The 26,303-nt window shown below is 44.2% G+C and overlaps 1 protein-coding gene across 1 annotated transcript in view; it reads left to right on the forward strand.

The window, feature by feature from the left end:
* The window catches only part of CAMSAP2 (calmodulin regulated spectrin associated protein family member 2), a 99,872-nt gene that overhangs the window by 48,025 nt on the left and 25,544 nt on the right, over positions 1-26,303 (forward strand). The window contains exons 3-4 of the mRNA XM_007456134.1: positions 8,641-8,802; positions 17,291-17,374. Coding sequence (XP_007456196.1) covers positions 8,641-8,802; positions 17,291-17,374 — 246 coding nt within the window. The remainder of the gene's footprint in view (positions 1-8,640; positions 8,803-17,290; positions 17,375-26,303) is intronic.

Below are 26,303 nucleotides of genomic sequence, written 5' to 3' on the forward strand. Positions count from 1 at the left end.
CCGGGCCACGAACCCGTGTCCCCTGCATCGGCAGGCGGACTCTCAACCACTGCGCCACCAGGGAGGCCCGAGTAAAATCCTTTGACATGAATGCTATGACATGAATAGGTGATGTGTTATACTCTTGATTAAATCTTATCATGTCGCATTACTGGTGATTCTAAGTTTGACCACTTTTCCCTTTGTAATCGGGAGGCATTATGTGGAGTGATACTTTGACATTTGTTGCATATTGTGTTTCCCAGTGATACACCACCTAGCGGTTTTGGCATCTCTGGGTGATCTGTGCCTGAATGAATTACTGCAGTGGTGGTTGCAATATGGTGATTTAAAAATTCTCTCATTCCTTTTATATTTCTTACCTGGCATTGTTCTGTGAAGAAAAGCTTTCTCATCCTCCTTTGCCCTTTAGTGATTATCACTGTGGACTCATGGATTCATTTTGGTTTTGATTACTTGTGTTATGATTCATTCTTGTTGTTAATCTTTTTTGTATTCATGTGGGCCCATATTTGGCCAATGGGACCCCCCCACTAGGCTGACTCCTGTATCCTTTTAACAGCTCCTCAGCAGTCTTTGGATACTTTTTTCTTTCTGACCCAACTAGCTATTCCAGGCTCACTTTGTGCTTTTCCTGTCTCTGCCTTGGAATCAGCCATTCTCTAAAGAGCCTTGGGTTTATTTTAACGTGGAGATGTTATTTAGAAACCAAGATCTGGGCACAGGTATATTTATTGTGTTATTGCTTCCAGGCCCTTTCTTCAAGGTAGGGCTAGGAGAGATGTACACGTAGGATCATGAGCTCTTAGGGCGACGTCCAATCCAAAACTGACACCACAGCCGTCTTTCCTGTTTCCGGCTTTAGAGGGGCATCTGCCCAGGGCCCTTTCCCGAGGGCAGCCCCGGCCGGGTGCAGTCTTGGCTGGGGACAGCTGCACTGCTTCCCGGGTCCACGTCTGCTGGCTGAGGTCTACGTCCATCTGTGTCGTCGAGTCATCACCCACCAGCCAGCCTCTAATTAGAAAGCAGGCAGCATGTCCACACTTGCTCCTGTGCGGTTTTCCCTGCGTGCTGGGGCAGCCTCCAGCCCGTTGGAAGCCGGGCTCTCCAGGTTACCTCCTGGTCACAGAGGTGCAGATCTTTCCAGTGGTCTACCCCAACCCTGTTCTTGACGTAAACCGCGTTGCTGTTAGGGCACGAAATGCCCGTACTATTGTTGTCAGCCCACTTTGCAGTTGAGGGTAGTGAGGCATAAAGAAATTGAGGGCTTTGCCCAGGGTTACGTAGGAGGTGTCGAGTCAAGGGTGAACGCAGGCGCTCTGCTTGCTCATCACCTGTGCTCCTGGACCATAGGTTCACATAGAGAAACAGTGGAAGACGAGACCCTGGAAGGGGGGTGGGCCGCGGGAAGCCCCTGACAGCGTTGGGTTGTGGAGTGATGTCAGTGTCAGTCTGTTGTGCTGAGGGCCTCTGGGGGCAGGATTCCTGTTAGGATGCTATTCTGGGGCCTCTCTGACGTTTGGGGCCAGGAAACTTGTGATTTTTGATGATGAGCCAGACTCAGAACCACTGCTGTAAACCATTTCCTGTGTTTACCGTATTTATTTGCTACAAATGTGCAGTCCCTGTCTGCGTCCACCCGGTGCAGCCTCAGCTAAACATCCTTAACTTGCCACTTGAGGTTAAATATAGTCCAGAGGAAGTGATGGAGCTGCTCAGGAGACATCATTTCTTTCATTGGTCTGGGATTTGCATTTTTTTTTTTTTATGGTACGCGGGCCTCTCACCGCTGTGGCCTCTCCCGTCGCGGAGCACAGGCTCTGGACGCGCAGGCTCAGCGGCCATGGCTCACGGGCCCAGCCGCTCCGCGGCATGTGGGATCCTCCCCGACCGGGCGCGAACCCGTGTCCCCTGCATCGGCAGGCGGACTCTCAACCACTGCGCCACCAGGGAAGCCCTGCATTTTGATAGACATTTGGGCTGCACTGTTTCTTGCATGTATTCATTCCTTTTGTAATAAAGCTTGATATCAGTTTGGTTCAACATTATCTTGGAAACAGTTCTCCATTGGGTGTGTGATTATCAGATTCACCAAATGCAAATGACAGAATGTAAGCCAGATGCTCGTGCTGCCCTTATGGACACAGGTTAAAGAGAACTCTCGACTGCTTTATTGTGTGTCCTACGGTGTGTTTTCAATTTAGACAGAGTTAAATGGCAGCTAAATAAGTATCACTGTGCTAATAGTTCCATGCTAGTAATCGTACTTTTTAACCTTCTTTACCCCATTCACACGTCTAACCAGATGCGTCCAAATAAAATCGGTGTATCACTTTTGTGTGGTCACAAGCAAATGTCATTCATGTTAAGAGTTTGAATCTCATGGACATCACCTCCCTTGCCAGGGCGCCCAGTCCCACCGTTCCGTCTGGTGTAGCAGAGCAACGGTGGCCCGCTTTGGTCCTGACTGTGTTTACTACAGGTTGAATACAGCATCGGTATGACTGGAACAGCCATGCCTGGATCCTCCTGTAGGTTACAACTAAACTCTTTGCTGTTTCAGTGATAGTCTGCCTCTGTTTGTTTTTTTTGGCCGCCTCTCATGGCACGTGGGATCTCAGTTCCCCGACCAGGGATCGAAGCCATGCTCCCTGCAGTGGAAGCGTGGAGTCTTAACCACTGGACCGCCAGGGAATTCCTGCCTTTGTTTTTAAGGCCAGTGCTTTTTGCTCCTTGGACCAGCCTACTTTTTTTTTTTTACATTTGTAGCAAGTATTACTATTAAACTCCACTCATTGGGCCAAAGACCCTTGTGATGTTTGCGAAAAACTTGCCCCTCATGTAGCACACTGCCTACACTTTCCAGTCCAGCCTACTTTTGATAGCCTGAATTTTTGATACGCTAAGATTTTCTTATCATATAAGGGGACCGACATTATGATTGGAAATAAATTTTTTTTCTGGAAAATTTCTGTTCTCATACCGACTATAGAAATCTAGCGCTAAGATTCTAGCTGCTAAAATAATTAACAGTATCTAAGAAAGATCATAAATAATAATCTGTTAAAGTAAACTATATATACCTTTTATCCAGATTAGTTGGAGCCTTAAGAAAGTGAACATAAATATCTGTGGGAGGAAAATAGAATTAACTTCTTAGCATATTTATTTATTTTTCTTTTCGTCATCAATTCATATGTAGATGTTTCCTGCTTAACATTATGAAGAAAACAAACTTATGGTAGTAAGCAAATGTTAATTTGTTTTTTAATAATGTCTAAAATACCTCACTGTCCAGAAAAATAAGTGTCCCTTCACCTCGAAGTCCTTCTGAAGATACTTTACAAACACATGGATATAGCTAACTGCCTAACTTAGACCTGAACGGTCATTTTTGAGGTGTTTACACTGGAAAAGGGTCAGCAGAGCATCATAAATCAATCTAATCTTTTGCGGGGGTAACGACTTGAGGTATAATCGGCACACCATACAGTTCATGCATTCTAAGCGTACAGTGCAATGGTTTTGGTACATTCAGAGTTGTTGTAAGCATTGCCACAATCCATTTTAGAAAACAACATTGTTTACCAGGTTCACACATGTTGTGGCCTATGTCGGTCTTTGTTCCGTTTTACTGCTGAATTGTACTCCATTCAGAATATCATGGCTATATCATTTTTGCTTATCTAGTCATCAGTTGATGGACGTTTGGCTTGTTTCCACCTTTTTGGCTATTACAGATAATGCTACTCTGAATATTTGTGTACAGATTTTGTGTGGACACGTTTTTTGTTTCTCTTGGGTATCATAAACGCAAAAGCAGAGCTGCTGGGGCAGACTCTTTGAGAAACTGCCAGACTCTTGCACAGTGGCTGCACTATTTAACATTCCCGCCAGCAGGGCACAAGGGCTCCCGTTTCTCCACATCCTTGCCAATGGTTGTTATTACCTGACTTTTTAAATTATAGCCTTCCTGGTGGGAAATGGTATCTCAGTAGGGCTTTAAGTGCTGTTTTCCTTAGCTCTCCATGTAAATGAAGGGTAAATGAAAATTACGGTGAACTTGTTTACATAAATAAATGATGTGTAAAATATTTTCTGAATCGGAATTAACTTTGACAAACTATAGTGTGATGTGCGTATGCTGTTGTGTGCCATTTTAGCAGAATAATTCCAATTCTTCCTGCTCATGTCCGTCTGTTAAGTCTGTTCCCTCCCATGTCCCTCTAGGAGGGCTTGGACGCGGTTGGTGCACTGGCCACTGCGCCACAGGCCTGAGTTCAGTTTAGGAAATATTTTCTTAGTCCTACGTCTGATAAAAGAATAAAAAAGCCGTGAAATAGTAGAACTTGGATGTTATTAATCTGTGAGGCTCATTAATAGCCTTCTTACCTACAACACTTCGATGCTCTTCTTTATTTAATAGTCTTAACCTTCGTTTCTGATACCTAAATGTACATCATTTTTGTGTAGACTCCACTGGTCGGAGACAACAAAAATGTAACCTGTAACCCAGATCTAGAAGCTAGTAGAGGCCTCAGTGAGTTCCCGGGCCTCCTTGTCCTTGCCTTTTTCACTAAAATGCAGGGAACCTTCCTGCTTTCCTTCCTCACTAGCCTCTCTGCTGCACTGCCACCGCGGCGCCCAGCCCTGGGGTCTGCAGGCTGCTGCTGGGCCGTGCGAGCTCCGCGCCAGGCTTCAGGTCCCACCCCGCACGCCTCCTGGCTCTGTAACCTCGGACAGGTGGCTCCGTTCTCTCATCTGTAAAACAGGTTTAATAAGAGTGCATCTCACAGCGCTGTGTTATCAAGTGAGTTGACACAAATGTGGGAAATATTGCCTGGAGCATAACACTCATTGCTAGCTGCCGTTACTATTACTCTGACCTTAATGCTTTGGGTAAAAAATTAAATGCGTGTATTTTATTTAGAGACATGAATCGCTCCAAATTGATTGATTGTAGCCTACAGCTTATTTTTCACTGTCGATGCTTTCTAGATTCATTATGTGTATAGTTTCTGTTATACATAATTTCTAAATTTACTGCTACCTCATAAAGTTAAGGGGTAAAAAAAAAAAAATCATAATAAAATTTGAAGGTTCTTAGTTTAAAAGTGGGTGAATATCTCACGGAAATGTCTGTAAACACAGTAGTGGAATTTTTTTTTAATCTGTTTTTAAATTTAGGAAGTGAAGTAATCAGTGAGGTGAGCTTTGTTCTGAAAATGTATTACTCATTATACTTAGTGTTTACTGTCCTAATTTGTGAAGTAAACTATAGATTTTCTATGTATTTTTTGCATATTATAACAAGGTCATTTCTAAGTAAGTTTTATTTTTATTCATTCCATTTCCCTTGCTGTTATATATATATATATATATATATATATATTATATATATGTATTCAAGATGTGTAGGTACCTACACTTATGTCTGCCCATTTATATGGATCTATTTGTTTTGAGCATTGTTATAGCATGGCATTGTTTTTTCTACTCAACGGTGTATTGTGCACATTTTCCTCTATTGTTAAGTAGCTTAGCATGGCGTAAATTGCTACTTGTGCTTGTGGCATTGCTCCCTTTCTTGTTATATACAATTCTGTAACGGCCAGTTTCATTCCTACAGCTCCGTTTTCTCTCTCAAATTGTATCTGTAGACTAAATTGCCAAGAGAAAGAGTCTTAGTGAAGAGGAGGTGAATGGTTTCACAGCTCCTGAGATGCTTTCCCACATTTTCGTTCAAAAGAGTTCTGCTTTGTAATGCTGTAAATACTCATTACTCAGACTTTCCCCTCAAAACCTTGTGCTGGGAACAAAGATGAGAAAGACGGGAGCCCACTCCCTAGGGCTCGAGTGAACAGAGAGGACACAGAAATCACCTGAGTGGAAGGGCGTGCTGCGGTTGGTCCCGTGTCCACTCTGAGTCTGAAGAAAGAATTGGGGTCTCTCTCTGGACAGTAGCCGCCTGAAAAAGAGGGAGAATGCGAAGATATGACTTGAGGTGCAAATAATGATGCTTATTTTTCTTTCTTGAATATGATGTCTGTTTACCATTTCCAGAACATATTTCTTGCCTAACTATTGGTACGTGACTTAGCTTCTGGCAACCGCATGACGCAATAGGAGGAGCACATGGGTTTGGACAAACTATTTAATTCCTGGAGCTTCAGCTTCCTCACGTGAAAAACATAAACGATGCTTCCTTCAGAGCTTTAAGGGTTATAACAAATGTATATTATCTCCAGCCTCACTTCCGCAAAGATTGGAAATGGAAGAGCTAGTATGTTAATAAAGCCCTCGGCACAGCACCCGGAGTCACCGTTGGTTTTCTGATTGCCGTTATCAGGAATTCTGCTTCAGACAGAGCACCCGCCTTCCTGTAAACACCGCTCAGTTTTCAGTACGCTGGTCCACCACCTCCAAGTCAGAACCCACTTCCTCAGCCTCCAGAGTCAAGGTAGCTCTTCACCCTTTACAGTGAGCAGTAGGCCAGCTCCTTTCCTTCCTTTAGCCCGTGCTCGCTGTCGGGTACCGTGTGAGGTGTAGGGAGTGCGAAGATGCTCAGACAGTGCCCTTGCCCTTGGGGTCTCGCTGTCTCACCAGGGAGATGGTGCCTGTCCTGCAAGCAAGACAGTCTGTGGTCCTCAGCCAGCTTCTCATTAGCCTCATCCGGGGAGCTTCTTACAGATACTGTTTCCCGTGCCCTGCTTCAGATAATGAAGTCAGAATTCAGTGCACGTGTCACTAAACCTGTTGTGCTCATCATTTCACAATATCTGTATGTCCAGTCTTCAACGCACACAGCGTGGTATTTCAGTTACATCGCAATAAAGCTCAAAGAAAAAAAGAATTTCATGCAAGTATAAATAGTATACTCACTCTGTAGGAAGAATGATCCATCTTGATTGGAAAGGGGGTCGGAAAGAGGATGACAGTCGGACCAACAACAGGACTTGGTCTGCAATGTGAGGCGGCGACAGCAGGTGAGGGCGTGGGAGCTTGAAGCCTGGCGACAGGTTTGGGGAGCAGCAAACACTCTTCTGAAGCTGTTCTAAATGGAATGTAGATTGGGGGAAGGAAATGCAGGTTGTAAAGCTGGATTGATAGAGAGGAGCCTTAGACTTTATTATATAGAAGATGAGGTAGACATTATGGGAGCATGATATGACGACGTCTCTGATTTGGAAAAATAACTCGTCCCTAGTTGATAACATCTTCAAAAATAAATTCCACGTGGATTTAAAGTATCAGTAGTAGAAAAAGTAGAGGATACTATTTCTATATACTTGGGGGTGTGCGGGGGGAGCCTTTTGTAAACTTGGGAGAAATTCCAAAGTCGTGAAGGAGAACGTTAAGATTGACAGGTTTTACCGAGTAAATACTTAGAACTTCTCTGCGGCATAATACATTCCGAATAAAGTTGAAAGTCCAAAGACAGGCTAGGAAAAAGTATTTGCTACCTGAATGGTACAGAGCTAATGTACCTAATAAATAATGAGCCCTTACAAATCAAGAAATAAAGAAAGGTGAGTATACCTAAGAGAAAAATAGGCCAAAGGCATGAGCAGGCAGTTTTCCAAGGAAAAAATACAAGTAATTGCCAAACATACAAAAGATGCCCATCCTCAGTCAGAGAAATGCAAAGTCTGAACAAGAGCGGGGTTTTTAACCTGCAGACTGATCCAGATGATAAAAAGTGAATGATGTCTAATGTTGGCAAACAGTGTGGGGAAACAAGCACCCTTGCTAACATTCTTGGGGGATGTGAAAGTTGCTGCAGCCTTTCTAGAGAGCAGATAAGTGATTATTCATCAAAACTTAGCATGCGGTTGCTCTCGGGCCCAGTCGCCCCACGGTGGAGAATCGTCCCTGGAGACACACAAGGTTGTAGCGTTGTTTGTGACACCAAAGAATAGGAAACAGTGTAAATTCTTACCAAAATTACATCCTTGGTAAGAACACGTACCAAACCGTAGACGCTGCCTGGGAAACAGGAGGGGGAGAGGGTACTTTCGACTTTAGATACTTTGTAATGTTGGGAAATGTTAAGAAACACCCCCCCTCCCCCCATATAACGTTTCTGTTTGAAACCACCCCGCCCAAAAGGCAGCCACAAAGGAGAGACGAGAAGTCCTGTGCTGGATGCAGAGCGTGAGGGAGAAGTTGGAGCCACAGGAAAATCAGGATTTTTGCCTTGTTCAGGGGAGAGACATGGTGGTGTCCGAATGGGAGCGGAGGCCACCAGACCAGGGGGGTAGCCTTGAGAGACAGCTTACCGAGTAGCATGTGTACGTTTCTACCATGTGATGGAGAGGAGTGAGGAGAGCACTTACTCAGAGACTGCTCTGAAGTTTGCAGTTGCGTTGCCGATCCAGTGACTGCGACATTTTCAAAGGCAGGAAAGGCAGGAAGAGGAGCATGCTTTGAGCAGAAGCTGACGAGTGTCTTGAGCATAGATCCTCAGTAAGTATCTGAGTGATAGACGACTTGGGTTCCGTTAGCTCACCTCTGGCCTGTACCATTTATGCTTTCTCATCAAGGCTCGTCTTCCGCTCCTGTTTGTAAGGAAACATTATTAATATGTACACAGTACGTAAGCAGCAGTTTCTAACGGTTGTTCTCGGTTTCTGTTTCCAGAGTGCTCACCTGGCCATGATGGACACCCTCATGATGGCGTACACCGTGGAGATGGTCAGTGTGCAGAAGGTGGCCGCGTGTGCCCGGCAGTACTCGGCTTTCTTCCAAGCCACAGATCTGCCCTATGACGTTGAGGATGCCGTCATGTACTGGATAAATAAGGTAGGGATATGCTCCCTCGGGTAAAAAAAGTCTCAGAGCCAGAAAACATCATACATCCCCACTCTGCTGCACACTGAATGTTTGTGTCCCCCTGCCCCCCGGTTCATATGTTGAAGTCATAAGCCCCAACTAAAGTTGTGCGGTCTTACTTGAAATTTCCCATTCCCTTTAGAGGTTTTTTTTTTTTTTTTTTTTTTTTGGGGGTGCGGGGCCCTCTCCCTGCTGTGGCCTCTCCCGTTGCGGAGCACAGGCTCCGGACGAGCAGGCTCAGGCGGACTCTCAACCACTGCACCACCAGGGAAGCCCCCCATTCCCTTTAGACTTAAAAAAATATATATATACTGTTAAAATGATGGAAATAGATTTTATGTATTCCACAAGATCTGTAGTTACATTTAATGATTAATCTAGTTCATATTAGATTATTAGAAAATTCAGAGCACTCCAAGTAGGGAACTAACTATACGCTGCAAGCGCTCAGTAAGTATTTTTTACATCCAGGAATGAAATAAGTCTCTCATTTCCAACTAGATGATTTCTAGGTTTGCTTGACTGACTTGCATAAGACTGTATAGACTGTAGCTTCCTCCTCTTGGAGATTTTTATGGAGCTGTGATTACTGTGATTAGTTGTTTGTGCTCTGAAGATGTTTCAGTTGTCGATTTATCGCCCCCTTTACCAATTTGAATAGTTAGTTCCCCTTGATTCTCTTTTGTTTACAACTGTAACCCCAGGGAAAATCAAACCTTATCTGTGAGCAAGACAGACCTGGACGGATTTAAAAGAAGTTACACCTTCAGGTGTCCTCCGTTGAGTGTTTGCACGGAGCTTGTAACAAGGAGCTAAGTGTGAAGGCTCCTGCGTCTGCCATCGTGGTCCGTAGTATCAGCGTCAGCGTCAGCGTGGCACTCTGCCCTCCGCTCGTTAGCTGTAGGGATCACGGTCCTATCCTGGACCCACTCATCGTCAGAAGCCACGTAGCCTTCACGACCCACCGGAGATCTCCCGTCCTTGATTAATTCTTTTCCCTCACTCTCACACCCCGACTATTAAAAATGTTCACCCTTGGCTTCCCTGGTGGCGCAGTGGTTGAGAGTCCACCTGCCGATGCAGGGGACACGGGTTCGTGCCCCGGTCCGGGAGGATCCCGCGTGCCGCGGAGCGGCTGGGCCCGTGAGCCATGGCCGCTGAGCCTGCGCGTCCCGAGCCTGTGCTCCGCAACGGGAGAGGCCACAACAGTGAGAGGCCCGCGTACTGCAAAAAAAAAAAAAAAATCTCCTGGGAGCTTGTAGGTCTGGGCTGGGGTGGAGAGTCTGCGTTTCTGAGACGCTCCGGACAACGTCCCAGCGCTGGTCTGTGGGCCACACTCACGCTCCTCTGCCACCCAACTCCCTCCCTGTCGGGTCATCCTCATAAGAATAAGGCTGCTCTGCTGTCTCCCATCCTGGTAAACAAAGCTTCCCCATCCAACTCGGACCCTGTTTCTCTGTACACAGAACCTCTCCACCCCCTCCCCCACTCCCACCCTGAAGTTGCTGCTGAGCCCAGTGTAGGCTCCCATTTGGACAAATCCAGTGACTGCTTTTCTGTCCGCGTCTCGAATTCGCATGTGAGCCTTGTGAAGCCTCGGGACCGCCGGGCGTTCTCCAAGCCCGAGCGCCACGCCACCTCCCTGCCGGGGTCCCAGCAGCTGTCCTCTCCCTGGGCTCCGGGGCCCCTTCCTGCTAGCACAGTGCAGGCCAGCCAAGGATCTGTGGCAGTTTCCGTGTGGGTTGGGGTCCCCTCCATGAACGAGTCCTTCCGGCCAGGCTGCTCCTCCTTGGTACCCAGCCACGCCGGTGACTGCCCCCTTTGCTCCTCAAGCCACCGAGGCTGCAGCTCCCCGCTTGAGTCCAGCCACTCAGCCTCGCGCGGGTTGAGGGCAGAGCCACGCAGGCCGACCGCACTCGGCGTGCTTCTTCTTCAGGGGCTGGCCCTCCCGGTCCCGCCGCTGCGTCCAGAGCTCTCCTCGGTGTCCCTGGGAAGCTCCGGGTGACACCTGCTGCCTCAGCAGGACCAGAGCCAGGACGCCCAGGATGTTGCTTTCAGGCCACTCGGATCACGCTGAGTTCACATTTTACACTGAAAATGTCAAGTGGACCAGTGCCGACAAAGTACCCCCCAGCCCGACCCAGGTCAGGACCTTCATCCCAGCTGCGGGGCTCACCTCTGGCCCTTCGGACGCGACGCTTCCCGTTCCTGGGTGGCCCATCGCCCAGCCTTTTGTGCGGCTCGGTGCCTCTGCGCTCTCATTGCTCAGCTTGGATGGCGCTTTCTCCTCGCAGCCTGTCTAAAGTAGGCACCTGGCAAGTCTTATTTTCTGCTGTGATGCTCTGTTTCCTTTATAGCACTTTTCAGAGTTTAATCCTTTGAACAAACTGGAATAATCGATATGAGGACAAGTACTGTGCCCAGCTTTCTTTTTTAGTGCCGAGTGCCTGCACTAGTGCCGTGTTTGGCAAAGCGAGGTGGTATTTAATACATCAAAGAAGGAGTTTCAGCCACGGGATCAGGCTCGGCCCCGTAGGACTTCGGGGGTCTCTGCAGAGGGATGAGGAGATCACCTGATTAGGAACGTCCAACACCTTTAGGCAGCCGCGTCCCCCCTCTTCAGTTTTCAGGTCGTCATGACTGGAGCCAGTTGAGTGAAGCTGCACCTCAGCGTAGCTCAGAGTAGCCCTTTCTTGCTGGCTCCGCCAGCCCGGCGTCGGCGTCTGTCCTCTGGTTGTGGCGTCACCTTCCGCTCTGCAGCGGAGGACCTCCTTCTTCTGGCTCTTATTTCGCCTCATCCTGACCCAGTCGCCTTTTCCTCTGGATAATACAAGTATTTAAAAAAAAAAAAAAAAAAAAAAAGCTACCGTAGAAAAATGGGAATGACATGGCTAGAATAGTTATCAGCACTGTTGACTGTAAATGAGTTTAAACTTAAAAAAAGCAAGATCACAGAGGACAAGATCGTAATGGCTAAGTCAGGCGGGGTACACAAGAGTTGTGAATACAGGAACCTTCTGTTACTTGGCCCTACCTCTCTCTTGTTCCATCTGTAGCCCCCCGTTGGGTTCACCAGGCTCCAGCCTTACTGTTCTCTTCCACTCCCTCGAACACACCAGGCTTTCCCACCACAGGGCCTTTGCTTGTGTTTCATCCTCCTCTCTGTGTCGTGGCTGCAGCTTCAGAGGCCGCCTCTGGGACAGCGTCCCTGCCAAGATAGGTCTCCCCGCTCCCGTGATTTTCTACTCACCTCTTTATTGATTTGTACGACTCATTACGGACCGCTTTTGTCGGGGGGAGCTTTTCCCCTTTTTTTCCTTTTTTGTTCCATCTCCCTTGTTCCGTGAGGACGGGGACTAGACTGTATTTATGCACCATTGTGTCCCTATAGCCTCTTAATGTAATGTCCGGAGCTCAGTAAGTCGCTGTTGACTGTGTGGATGAGTAAGAGAAGGAATAGTGGTTCAGAATGCTCACGTGTGACCAATTTGCTTTGCGGAGAGAATCAGATAAGGACTTTTAAAAAAATCACGAAGATATTTCCAAACTGACAGATCCGTTACAACTACCTGATATTGAATTCGAAAGTGTTTCTTTTTTAACTTAAAAAAAAAAAAAAAAAAAGAAAATGCTAAGAAAAAGGACCAAACCAAAACCCTAGGAAAAATTATAAACTTTCCCAAGTTTGGGCCCTATCAACCCCTCCCCCCCATAATTGGTAAATCCGTCAAAATGCTTCAAGATGCATGGACGTTATGACGCCTTGTAACACATGTTGCCAGGACAGAACATTTTAGTTATTTTGGCAGCGTGTCACATTCAGCGGTAGCCCTTCCTGTTACAAACTCCTGGACACGTTTGATAAAATGCAGTTGGAAAGGTTTATGCTACAGAGCTGAGCATCAGAGACAGAAAAGGAAACTGTCGGGTGCCAGAACCAAAGTGGGCTGCAGGCTTTGGTGGCCTCTCAGGGGCCGTTGAGCCTCTGCCGGGGCTTGAGAGTCACTAGATGCCAGATGAGGCCGTGGGTTTTGCCGGTTACGGGAAGTTGGAACCGTGACCTCTGTGTAGACCCACCAAGAGCTCGCCCCCTCAGTGGAAACGAGCACACCAGCCGCGATGTCTTTGCTCTTGAGTGCCACCTGGAGGTGGGCTCTGTCATCAGTGATGCAGGGGTTCCAGCTTTGCCACGGGGTTACTTCCATGCGTGGTTTTACGATGGCTGCGGTGATTCCAGAGGTCGCACACGTGCAGTCATAACGGCGTCCGGCAAAGATGAGAGTAGGGTCTCCTGGGCGCTGCTCTTAGCAAAGGAACCTTCCCCAGAAGGTCTCCCCCAGGAGAGTGGTTCTCAGGCCCGCACCTAAACCACCCCCTGGCGAGAAGACGCGGCCTGTCAGGTCATCTTGGGCTGACTTTGTGTCTCCCTCCAGGTCTGGGGAGGAGGCCTCCTGGACTGAGTGTGGGGTGGGGGGCGACAGGTGACCAGAAAGCCCAGTGCCAGGCCAGTGGTATCTTCCTGGCACCTGGCAGACCAGCAGAGGTAAAGTTGCTCTGAAGGTCACCTCTACACCCAAACCGTGGGAGTCCCCAGCAGTGGGGGAGGGATACACTTGTCGCAGATGCAAAAGTACCAACAACAAGCGTTTAGGAAATGATGAAGATGCCATCACGTACACGGGGAGAGTCAGCAAACCTGACAAACAAGGCCCACACGCCGAGAGCTGCAGAGAGCAGAGCAGTCTGAAAAGACAAAAATAAATGCTTGAGTGGCTGAAAATAAAACACGGAATAAAGGCCATAGGAAAGAATAAGGCAGCGTGGAGGGTATATGGGAAAAAGAATAAATTATAACTTTAGAAATTGAAAATTTTAGTCGTTGAAATAAAAAGATTAAACAGAAGATTAGACGTAGTTGAAGAGGGGAGTTAATTAACGAGAAGAAATTACCCAGAATCAGTCCAGAGAGATGAGATGGGATATATGACATTGAGGTTAACAGACTTGCCTAGAGGCCTGATTGGAATTCCAAAAGGAGTTAACAGGGAGGGTGTAGGCCGGGGAGGGAATAATTGAAGAGACAGTGGATGAAAATGTTTTACAATAGATGAAGGGCATAGACGTTCAAATTCAGGAACCATCGTGAGTTTGGAGCAGGATAAATTAAAATAAATCCACGCCTACATATATAGCAATGAAACTGCAGAATCCAAAGATAAAAGACAGTCTCTCTCAAAGGAACGCGAGAGTAGACATCTCAGCAGTAATAGTCGAGCCAGAAGACAGTGCAGCAAAATCATCAAAGTGCCGAAGAAAAATGACGATGAACCTGGAGTTCCCGTACTTTCGCCCAGGACTAAAGTTGTAATCGAGATTTGTTCATACAGAGGTGGTTTATCATTCAGACCTTTGCAGAAAGAAATACTGAAAGGTTGTCCCTCAGGAAGAAAGAAGTGGAACCTAGGGGAAAAGGTGGGGTGTGGGAAGCAATGATAAAAAGGGGAGTGGGTGTGCACATGGGTAAATCTAAGCAAGTGTTATTAGAAAATCATCATCGTGCCTAATTCTGAGGCCCTTAAAAAGGAAGAACTATGTTGTTTCTAGGTTAAAGTAACATGAGGGCTGAGAGGAGGTGATTTGAATTAAAGCCTTTCTAAGGTTTTTGTATCATTCAGGAGGAATGAAAAAATTTTGACTGGCTTTAGACTTACATCAAGGCAAGGATACACATGACTATTTTGTATTTTTAAATGAAAAAAATTAAATAAAAGCGAGTGTACATTTTTAAATTAATGGATATTTAAAAATGCATGTGACGTTTTAGCACATTGATTTTTAATTCATATGCCAGCGCCAGCTGTTCGTTGTATGTTCTCTAGTTCACTGGTCCTCAGCGCTTGTGCCAGTGGTGAGCTGCCTCCAAGTCATGATGGGCTCTCTGATACACACACATCTTTAACTTTTATCCGTGAGTTGCGCAAAGAATGTCATGACGCAACTTTAGTGCTAGAACTTTCTAAGCAGCATCCGGGAACTGGCTTAAGAATTACTAAGCTAATTATCTCATTTATCTGTCTTGTGTACCCAGGTAGGTTAAGTAGCTTGAAGTGACCATGTCTTGTACTTTTCGCGGTTTCCCTATTAGAAAGTCAATGAATTATCAACATGTAAAATTTTCTTATAATCATGAGTTTGGTATTTTGGATGATTTATGCCATTACATCAACTTAAAGCATTTTGAGTAGGATTTGTTAAAGCCCTTCCAGACGTTTAACTGTCTGGAATTACATTGCGGGTATATCGTTTCTAAGTAATGGCAGTAGTTTCTATTTATGGGCTCTGCGCTCTGTATTATGCACTTTACTTGGTACATTTTATACATTATCTCTTTAATTCTCTGTGTTTTGCTATAATAATTACCACAAACGGAACTGCTTAAAACTTCTGTTAGTTCAGTTATTTACTCACTTATTATAATCATCTCAGGGTTACCAGTTTCTGTGGGTCAGGGATCCAGACCTTGCTCACCTGCATGCTCCATCTTCAGGGTCTGTCACAAGGTTGGGTCAAGGTGTTGCCCAGGCCTGGGGTCTTATTGGAAAGTTTGAGTGTGGAGGGCCCACTCCAAGCCCACCTGGTTGTTGGCAGGGCTTAGGTCCAGCAGTTGGACGGAGAGCCTCGGTTCCTAACTGGCTGCTGGCCGGAGGCTGCCCCCAGCTCCTTACCATGCAGGCCTCTCTGTAGGGCAGCTCGAGGGATGGCTGCGTGCTTCCTCAAAGCCAGCAGGAGAGAGTGGGGCTTAGTGTGCGAGACGTAAGCGCCAAAGTGGTATCCCATCCCCTTAGCTGTATTCTGTTGGGTAGGAGCAAATTACAGGCCCTGCCCACACTCAGGGCGATCATTGGGGACCGTCTTAGAGCCATCGTCTCCAAACCTCTTGTGAAGTAGGTTGTATTCCAGCTGGCAACGAAGGCTCAGGTATCAGGGAATTATTAAGGTCATGGCTTGTGAGTGGGGGTTTTGAGTCAGAGCCGGGTCGCTGCTGCTTCTGCTGTCTCTTCGGAAGAGTGTTTTACACCTGCCAAGTCGGTGCCCTAAGATCTTAGAGCACGGCAGCCTACTTGGCAGTACAAACCAAGATGAATCTGTGTGTTGGTTAAATTCCTTCTAACGCCTCGGAGTGTATCGTAACTGTTAGTTAAATTTATCATAAATTCGAATTCTTCAGTCTTCTTTTCTTAGGCACTGAACTGAATTTTAAGCAGCAGAAGAGGTTAGAAAATTATTGATTTAGTTTACAGTTACAGTGGTTGATAATACCATTCAGATTTTCCAGAATGCCATTATTAATTAACTTGAACACTTGCTTACTATTACTGGCCAGACCTTAAAATCAGTAACTCAGAATCCAAAATTGTCTAACCTATTCTGAAGAAATACTTTTGCACTAGACAGATTGTTGCTTAATCATCTTGAATTATGGGCTGTTTGAACAATCTGATAGATAAATCAGACCTCCTCCCTAAGAAGTTCCCACATGCAAAATTTTTTCATGTATTTTAACTGTGGCCTTATGACCACACTAAAACCCACTCATGATCCAGGGACATGCCCATGAGATCACAGCCTAAGAATTTGATTCAGGGCTTCCCTGGTGGCTCAGTGGTTAAGAATCCGCCTGCCAGTGCAGGGGACACGGGTTCGAGCCCTGGTCCGGCTCAGAGATCCCACATGCCGCGGAGCCACTGAGACTACGCGCCACAGCTACTGAGCCTGCGCTCTAGAGCCCCCAAGCCACACAACTACTGAGCCCACGTGCCACAACTGTCGAAGCCTGGGCGCTTAGAGCCCGTGCTCTCCAACAAGAGAAGCCATTGCGACGAGAAGCCTGCTCACCGCAATGAAGAGTAGCCCCTGCTCGCCGCAACTAGAGAAAGCCCACGTGCAGCAACGAAGACCCAACGCAGCCACAAATAAATAAATAAATAAATAAATAAATAAATAAATAAATAAATAAATTTATTTTAAAGAAAAGAATAAAAGACAAGGAAGACATTAAAAAAAAAAAAAAAAGAGGAGTTTGATTCAGAGTGTTTTTGAGGAAAATAATTTTCACTTAGTAGTCCTAAAAGAGATTGTAAACTTTTTACTGAAAAAAGTTTTATTGTTTCCCAAGCATTAAAACAGAAGTTATCAAGTACCTTTTTTTCCCCCTAGCACTCCAACTAGTACCTGACATGTACTAGGTATTCAACAAGTATTTGGTAAAGTCATGAATTTTAGAATTTCAAACAAAACACCTGTAAAATACTTTTTTCTGGTTGGGAAAATGAAATTCTGTTCATTTGCGCGGTACTGGTATTTGACATCGGAGATCTGAACACAGGCATTTTAAGGTACATGTTATTTTACTGTTATATTTGACTATAAATTCAAATTAATGTTTTTATATTTTAAGGTAAATGAACATTTGAAAGACATAATGGAACAAACACAGAAATTGAAAGACCACCACACAGTGGAAGCTTCAGGAGGCCAAAAGGTACATGTTCTTAAGAAAAAAAGGTGCCTTTGTGAGACCCTGTGTTCCTATGTGTGTGCTGTTTGGGGAAGCGTTAAGAGTGTGTTCATCAACTTAGTTTTTGGTGATCTTAACTGTACCCTAGAAAGCCTTTCCATAAATACCAAGTAAGTAGCAGTGCAAAATGAAGGTTAATTGGATGACGGTGTTTAGGAAAATTTGTTAATGACTAGAGCTCAGCTTCTGACATTCTTTTGGCAAAAAATAATGGGTTTGCCTTTGTTTGGTAAAATATATGAAACAGGAAAACAGTTTTCACTGTATCAGCCTTATAATGACTTGTAGTAAGACCAGCCTCTAAAATTACATTCCAGGAATTATAAGTTGTGCATATGGTTATTTTGTGAAGGAAAGAAGAAACATTAACACGGATTAATTCTTTAAACTTCTTGAACAGGCTTTTAGAGTTTTGTTTTCTCCGAACACTTGTGTGTTTGTGTTTGTTATATACTAAGACCTAAAGTATATTTCCTACATCTTTTAAAATATATTATAATGAGAGCCCTTTAAACATGTTGTCTAGCATTTGAATTGAGGTATAAGAAATGATCTTATGCAGAGACTTTCTTTTCCATCTGGGTTATTTTAAGTATCTTCATTATTATACAGCACTTCTGTTCATTTTGGGCGAATGCTGCTAGTTACTGATACTCTGTAAGAGAGGAGACCGGAGGAGGGAAAGGGAAAAAGCTGGTTTGTGCATCACCAGCTTCACCAGGCAAGTTGTGCGGGGACCACCTACACTTCTGTCTGAATCTGGTGCTTGGGATCACAGTGGTTTCCCTGGGCTTGATTCTTGTCTTTGTTGACCACCTTCCCCAGTGGAGATCTGCACCCGCTTCCCTGCTTCCCCCACCTCTGCACCCGCCTCGTCCCTCGAGGCCCCCAGCCCTTTCCTTCCGGTTTTCCCCCCTTGCCCTTTCCCTCCCTTTAGTAGTAGAAATCCTTGCCTTGGAGATGGATTTAATCCTGCCCCCCCACCCAGCCCCGATTTTGTTCCTGGCTCTAATCAGGAATAAGGTTCAGCATCATCCTGAGTTACAGGATTTCCATGGAAACCTCGTTTATTATATATATGACTTAATTCTGTAGTTTTGCATACACATTATGAACTAAAAGGGGGTTTTATATGCTGACATAGGATCCAGTAAACCTTGTTTCTATGGAAAAAAATGCTATTTGTGTTCCAAACAACTGCAGATTAAGTGACCCTTAAGCAAACTGGGGCTTCCCTGGTGGCGCAGTGGTTGAGAATCTGCCTGCTAACGCAGGGGACACGGGTTCGAGCCCTGGTCTGGGAAGATCCCACATGCCGCGGAGCAACTAGGCCCGTGAGCCACAACTACTGAGCCTGTGCGTCTGGAGCCTGTGCTCCGCAACAAGAGAGGCCGCCATAGTGAGAGGTCCGCACACCACAATGAAGAGTGGCCCCAGCTTACCACAACTAGAGAAAGCCCGCGCACAGAAACGAAGACCCAGCACAGCAAAAATAAATAAATAAAATTAGTAAACTCCTACCCCCAACACCTTCTAAAAAAAATAAATTAAAAAAGAAAAAGAAAAGCAAACTGTATGGTATCCAGACACTACTGGATCACGGCACTCTGACTGTTTCACGGCACTTGGCCCATGGAATTGTACATACTGACCTCACAACCAGGATTTGCTGAGTGAGTGATTGAGTAAATGAATGAATGAGTGTGCTTCACTTAAATATTTGGGTCAGTACACATTTTTATTTGAGCACAAACACAGCATTTATACCTTCATTTTCTTCTTTTTCCTCTTTTATTATTTTTTTTTCATTTACGTTTCTATTGAATTATAGTTGATTTACAAAGTGTTGTGTTAATTTCTGCCGTACAGCAGAGTGACTCAGTTACACACATACATACATTCTTATTCCTACCCTTTTCCATACGGTTTATCCCAGGATATTGAATATAGTTCCCTGTGCTGCCCAGTACGACCTTGTTGTTCATCCATCCTGTATGCAATAGTTTGAATCTGCTAATTGCAAACTCCCAGACCATCCCTCCCCCATCTCCCCTCCCCCTTGGCAACCACAAGTCTGTTCTGTATGTCTGAGTCTCTTTCTGTTTTGTAGATAAGTTCATCTGTGCCATGTTTTAGATTCAATACCTTCCTTTTCAAATGAATTTGATCCTTTTTCTCATTGTCAAAGTCTTTGTGAAGGTAAGTGTTCATTTCACATAGTCTGTGAGGTACAGGGGTCCTCATGAAGAGCACACTGCCAAGCACAGAGTAGGTTATGAAGCCTTGCTCTTACCCAACAGCGGGATTTGGGGCATTTGAACTATTTGGTTTGGCTAGAAATATAATCATTTTATTCTTGATTTACATTCTTGTAAAAACAAAATTCTTCCTTATAAACTTGCACATTTATGTATATATTTAAACACTTTTAAAATTCAGAGATGGTACCATAACTTTTTTTTCTCCAAGCAATATTTTATAAAGATGATTTGGTCTGAAGAAACTTATATATTAGTTAGATATCCCAGTACCGTGATTTTAATCTTTGCCTAAGAGTACTATAAAAATTAGATTTCTTCAGCAGCTTTATAGATCAATAGTCTTGTGCATTTGGATACGAGACCCTACGAAGATTTGGACTGGTATGGATTTAATATAACTTGTTAAGAACATTTATTTTGAAATATTTCTGATTTAACAAAAAGTTGCAGGGAGAGTTCAAAGAACCCTTATATGTCCTTCACCCAGATTCATCAGTGTAACATTTTGTGTGCTCTGTGCATTACATGTTGCACACACAGACGTATATATGCGTGAATTTTTCTGAAACATTTGAAGGAAGGTTGCATGTATCATGCCCCTTCACCCCTTAATATTTCAATGTATATTTCCTAGGAAGAAAGCTGTTCATTTACACGACCACAGGATAGGTAACTTAATGTCAATAAAGTGCTTCGATCAGACTTACAGCCTACAGTTCCAGTTTTGTCAGTCATCCCAGTTGAACTTGGTATATTTTTCTAGTCCAGGATCTAGTCCAGGGTCAGGTAAGGTATTTAGCTGTTGTATCTCTCATCTTCTTTAAACTGGAACAGTCCTCCGCTTTTCTTTTTCATTCGTGACCTTGACATTTTTTTAAGAATACAGGTCATTTTCATAGAATCTCCCTCAATTTCCGTTCTTCTGATGTCCCCTCATCGCTAGATCCAGTTGTGCTTTTTTTTAGCCTAGAATACTATGTCAAGTGTGTCCTTTTCACAGTATTGTATCCAGAGGCGTGTGGTATCCATTTGCCCCTACTAGGTGATACTAATTTTGATCAGTTGGTTAAGATATTGTTTGGGTTTTTTGACTGCATGATGATTATGTTTCCTTTCGTAATAAGTAATTTGAGAGGAGGGTACTTTGAGACTGTAAATACCCTGTTCCTCTTCCATGTTTCCCCACCTCCTAGACTTAGCATTTATTGACGATACCTACGTCAGTTAGTTACTTTTTACTATGGTGGTTACAAAATGGCAGTTCTCTAACTTTATCATTTCTTCTACGTTTATTAGTTAGGATTCTGTTATAAGCAAATTTGACCTCATCTGTTTATCAATCTACTTATCATCTCTTTATTATCTGTATGAACTGATGGATTCTTATTTTATTTAATGGGTTGTAATCTGTTTCTGTCCATCATTATTCATTTGTTCATTGATTCGTTCATTCCCAGTTTTATTGAGATCTGATTGACATACAGCCCTGTGTAGATTTAGGATGTGCGCCATAATGATCTGACTTACACACATGGTGACCACAATAGGTTTAGTGAACATTCATCCTCTCGCGTAGATACAGCATAAAGGAATAGAAAAACCTATTTGTACCTTGTGATGAGAACCCTTGGGATTTACCCCCTTAGCGGCTTTCCTGTATAACATGCAGCAGTGTTGACAGCACACTGCACATCACATCCCTAGTACTTATTATCTTGTAACTGGAGGTTTGTGCCTTTCGACCACCTTCACCTAATTTCGTGTGTATTTATTTTTGAAATCAACTTTATTGTGGAATAATTTTAGATTTACAGAGAAGTTCCAAAGATAGTACAGCTTCATCCAGTTTCCCCCAATGTTAACATCTTACGTAATCGTGGCCTATTTGGCAACACCAAGAAAATAGCATTGGTGCATTATCATTGACTAAACTACAGACTTTATTTACATTACACCAGTTTGTGTACTGACCAGGTGTTTTACCAGTGTCCCTGAATTGGGGTTTGTCTCCTGTGTCCTGTGATGAGGTTGGGCCTGTGGGCCTTTTGAGAAGACCACCACAGAAGTGGCTTCACATCTCATCACACCACATCAGGGAGCACGTGGCATGAACACGATTTGTCACTGATGGTGTCCACCTTGACCACTTGCTGAAAGTGGTCTCCTTCATTGTAAAGTTTCTGTTTCCCCCTCTGATGCTCTTTTCTTTGGAAGTGGGTCACTAAATCCACCCCACGTTCCAGGAGAGGGAAGTTAAGCTCCCTGCCTGAAGGGAAGAGTATATACACCATCTGGAATTCTGTAAGTGAGATTCGTACTTTCTCCATTTATTTATGTCCTTCAGCCGTTTATTTGTATCAACGTGGACTGGTGTGTATGTGCTCTGTACTTGGTGTTACAGTCCGGTCCGTGTTAATTTGTATTGTTGTGGACTCTGTGTATGTGTTGTATAGTTTGGGTTACAATCCAGTCTGTGGTATTGACTTGTTGTTCAGTTTCTCCAGCTGCAGCCATTGGGAGCTCTTTCAGAGTTGTCTGAATTAGTAAAAAGGTCAAGTATTGAATATTTTGCAAGAAATGCGGACTAATTTGAACCACGAGAGACCCCTTTGCTCATCTCCTGTTTTGTATAATCCATAGTAATTTCTTACCATCATCAGTTTCTGTGTTACGGATTCCTCTAGTCTCAAAAACAAGAAAACTCCTGTTTTTGAAATTTCTGTCATTCACTGGGAATCCTGACGCATTCACAGGGGCTTCCTGCTCTTTGGTCCTGCTCGTGCACTTTTTATGGCTATTATAACTGCAGCTGCCAAAAACTTCTGGTTAAACGAGAGATTCAAATACATGCAAAAAAATTATTAGGGTTATTCTTCCTGATGCAATAAGAAAAAATTATTGGAAATATTATCTCTGTGGGAAGCTGGTATTTTTCTGATTCTTGAGATGACATTTTTCTGATTTTTGAAGTTCTTGAAAATACCTCATTTATATTATTTTTCCAAATAATGTTACTTTTGCTATTAATTTCTGTAGGAAAAACTTTTCTGCATAGAAGTTGAATATGAATTTTAACTCAGACCCCATTTAGTTTGGTTCACTTCAACAAATATTTATTTAGGGCTGCCAAAAAACTGTGCTAGGAAGTAGCAAGGTAAACAGTTACAAATTATTCTCATATTATCTGAAATTATGGGCTTATTGTATATTCATCTTCTTAAAGACATAAAATTATATTCTTTGGAACACCCCTAGATAGTGAAATTAATAACATTTACATTCTCTTGGTGTTAGTAGCTACTTGCCTTAGAGACTCTATAAAAATACTAACTGGTGAGAATTGCCAACTGCTTTTTTGTCCCCCATTAATTGAAAGAAATCCTTTATGTCATTAAAAGAAACGATCATTTCTACCTTGTTATTTGCTTTTATTCATGCACTTATGAAACGGTCTTTCCTCTTTTCCTTCTGGGAAGTAGTCTGCCTTATCAGACTTGGCCTCCTAATGTCTAAGAATTTTAATGATTGCAAGTCCAGCCCTAGAATCTCTCTACTCCCTCTTGTGATATAAATTTAGTTTCTAAGGTGATGTGTGATCCCAGAACTGGGAGGTAAAAATTCTTGGCCGCCGAAGCACACAGCATGTCCTGGGTACCCTAAAAACGCACATCCATGTTGGGGGGAGGAGTGAGGGGAGGGAAGGTGGTGGTCTTTATCGTTAGGAACCTCTATGGTGTAAGCTAAATTGTGAAGTATTAACATTTAAAAAAAATGTTTTGAGAGCTATAAACTTGGAACTCCACTAACAGAAACTTTACTCAACTTGTTAACTTAAAAAACTTCTGATGAATTTTCCATTTACCTTTTGCTTCCCCTTTTTTTTTCCTGCTGCTTCCTCTGAAGTCTCCTTCCAAATGGTTTTGGAAATTGGTTCCAGTAAGTTTGCACACCTTCTTCCGCTTGCTCTCCAGAAGTGTAATCGTAGAAATTATACGGTATCGCTTACGTCTTGCCGATATGGTCATTACGCATAATTCTGTTAGTCACAAGTAGAGATCGGATTTTGAGGTGTTTCTGATCGTAATGTAAAGCAGAAAGATTTAAAAAGTCGAGCCAAATCTTGGATCAGAAGCTTTAAAAATAATTTAAAGTGTAAGCTGGTCTGTCAGTACTCACAGACCATCGGTAACTAGGAAACAAAAAAAGTATGGCTATAGATTTGCATTCGTTTCGATGATGTTAGTAAAAGTGAATATGAATTGCACGTGCAAATTATTGGTATTGTAAAGGATCATTTCCTTCTGGCCCGAACTGTGGAGGATACTTTTTGTGTAATAAAGAAGTGACAGAGTCTCTGTCCCTCCCAGCACTGGCCCTGAGCTAGATTCAATTCTGGTTTGACTTGAAGAGTTGATCTTTCGCGGTGCCATCTGGGGGTTAGACCACTTAAGTATTTTACACCCTCAGAAACAGAAATGTAACTTAGAAGTGCACCCTAACGTTGAAAGATAGAAAGTATGCCCCTCTGGGGCTTCCCTGGTGGCGCAGTGGTTGAGAGTCCGCCTGCCGATGCAGGGGACGCGGGTTCGTGCCCCGGTCCGGGAGGATCCCACGTGCCGCGGCGCGGCTGGGCCCCGTGAGCCGTGGCCTCTGAGCCTGCGCGTCCGAAGCCTATGCTCCGCAACGGGAGGGGCCGCAACAGGGAGAGGCCTTCGTACCGTAAAAAAAAAAAAAAAGTATGTCCCTTTTAAATGCCAGATTTCTCCATTTGTAGAAAGAGCAGTAAGTTGGTGAGGCGCAGAGCATGTTCAAGTATGAAAGCCTCTGTAACCTTTGTGAACCGCAGATGGACTTTCAGGGAGCCCCACATGACTTCAGTATTAAAAGTTGCTTCACCTGATGCCTCTTCTAGGATATAATCTTCAGGAAGATGTTTCGGCATGCCACGTATAAACCTCTGATTGGTCTAAGCCGTGGGCCTCTGTGGCTGCAGCCTTATGAAGCTCTGTGCGTGTGTGTCTGCGTGTGCCTTGGCAGGGTGCAGTACAGCACAGCACACAATTCAGTTCTTTGTTCCAGGACTCTGGGCACTCAGCTCAGTCCAGTTCAGACCGTGGGCCGAAAACAAGGCTAGACCTGGAGATCTGGGAAGTTTGGCCCTGAGCCCAGCCCATGTAGGGGATTCCCAAGAGGTGGCGCTTTTGTTTCTAGCCGGCCCAGGAAAGGAGGGGAGGACCTGGAAGGGTGCTTACTACCGAGTGTGAGGGGCAGCGTAAGGCCGGCAGAGGCCACTGCCCGATTCCTTTCTCTCTCCCCCTTTCTCGCCTCCTCTCTCCTCTTTTCTTCACGGCTGATTTTTAAACCACCTGCCAGCAGCAAAGTGAGGACGTTTTCTAAGGATTACGTAAAAGTCAGTAAGTCAACTAAAGAATTTATGTAGTGTATCTGTGTGATTTTTTTTTTCTTTTTTCTGAATATAGGTAGTCTATGAGTTTGGAACATACCGTTAAACACAGATGTCTAGTCCCCACTGCTTCATAAGCACAAGCTCCTCTGAAAATCTTCAGGGGAAGAGATGTTCCATGAACCTTGCTCTCGAGTAGCCAGTGACAGGGAAATAGGGGTAGATGTCTCCTTGAATGTGTATATGCTCTTCTCAGGGATATCGTTCAGAGGAAATCTGACCTCACCACCAAATAGTAAATTTTCTCTTTCAGTAAGTTATAACATTTTTCTGTTATTCTCACGAGAGTATTATACTTCATAATTGTATTTTAATTATGAAATATAATCAGTTTAGATGGAGTTAGAAAAAATATAATCAGTTTAGATGGAGTTAGAGAAATGTAATCAGTTTAGATGTGTTTTGATTACTTAAAAAAAGAACCGTATTTACATGGCAGTAACACTATAATTGTAAATTTTGCTAACAAATTACTTCAGTGTGCGTCTTCATTAAGCCCTCAGCATTATTTTTCTTGGCCTGAGGAGAGCCAATAGCTAGCAGCAGCTGGCCTCTGGCGATTACCCGCTGTGTGCCCGTGTGTGCATCGCACTCTCTGTCCATCATCTCCTGTAGTCCTCCGTGCTGCTGTGACGTGGGTGATGTGATCGTCCCCAGCTCACAGGTGGGGAAACCGAGAAATGAGCACTGAAGTTCCTCGTCCAAGATCACAGAGCTAAGGAGTGGCAGAACCAGGATCTGAGCCTAGGTAATCTGGCTTAAGAGCCTCGTTCTCGTAACCTCTGAGTTTTACAGCGTGTCTCATTTCTAGAGAACCGCCTTACAAGTTTGTATCCACTCACGCCAGCCAATCTTTAGAAAACAAGAATTTCATCTGTTTTTCTGCGAGAGAGCAGAAACCCTTGTACTTGCTCTGTTATTGGTTAATGAACCCTCAACCAGGAGGGTGTTTTTTCAGTCATTTCAGGCAAAGTCATTACACTTTATTTGCATTGTCTCAGCATTCAGATGAGAAGCCAGAATATCCTCATGGTATTGAATATTATTCCAGTTCCTAAAGTGATGTTTCTCCTCGCCACATTTCCTTTTAAGAATGGTTTCACATTCTTCTGCCCGCTCTCCCAACTCTGATGCCTCTCCTCATTCTTTCAGCTCGAGTCTCACTCTT

This window comes from Lipotes vexillifer, unplaced genomic scaffold (assembly GCF_000442215.2).
Source record: "Lipotes vexillifer unplaced genomic scaffold, Lipotes_vexillifer_v1.1 scaffold1201, whole genome shotgun sequence".
Taxonomy (NCBI): Eukaryota; Metazoa; Chordata; class Mammalia; order Artiodactyla; family Lipotidae; genus Lipotes; species Lipotes vexillifer.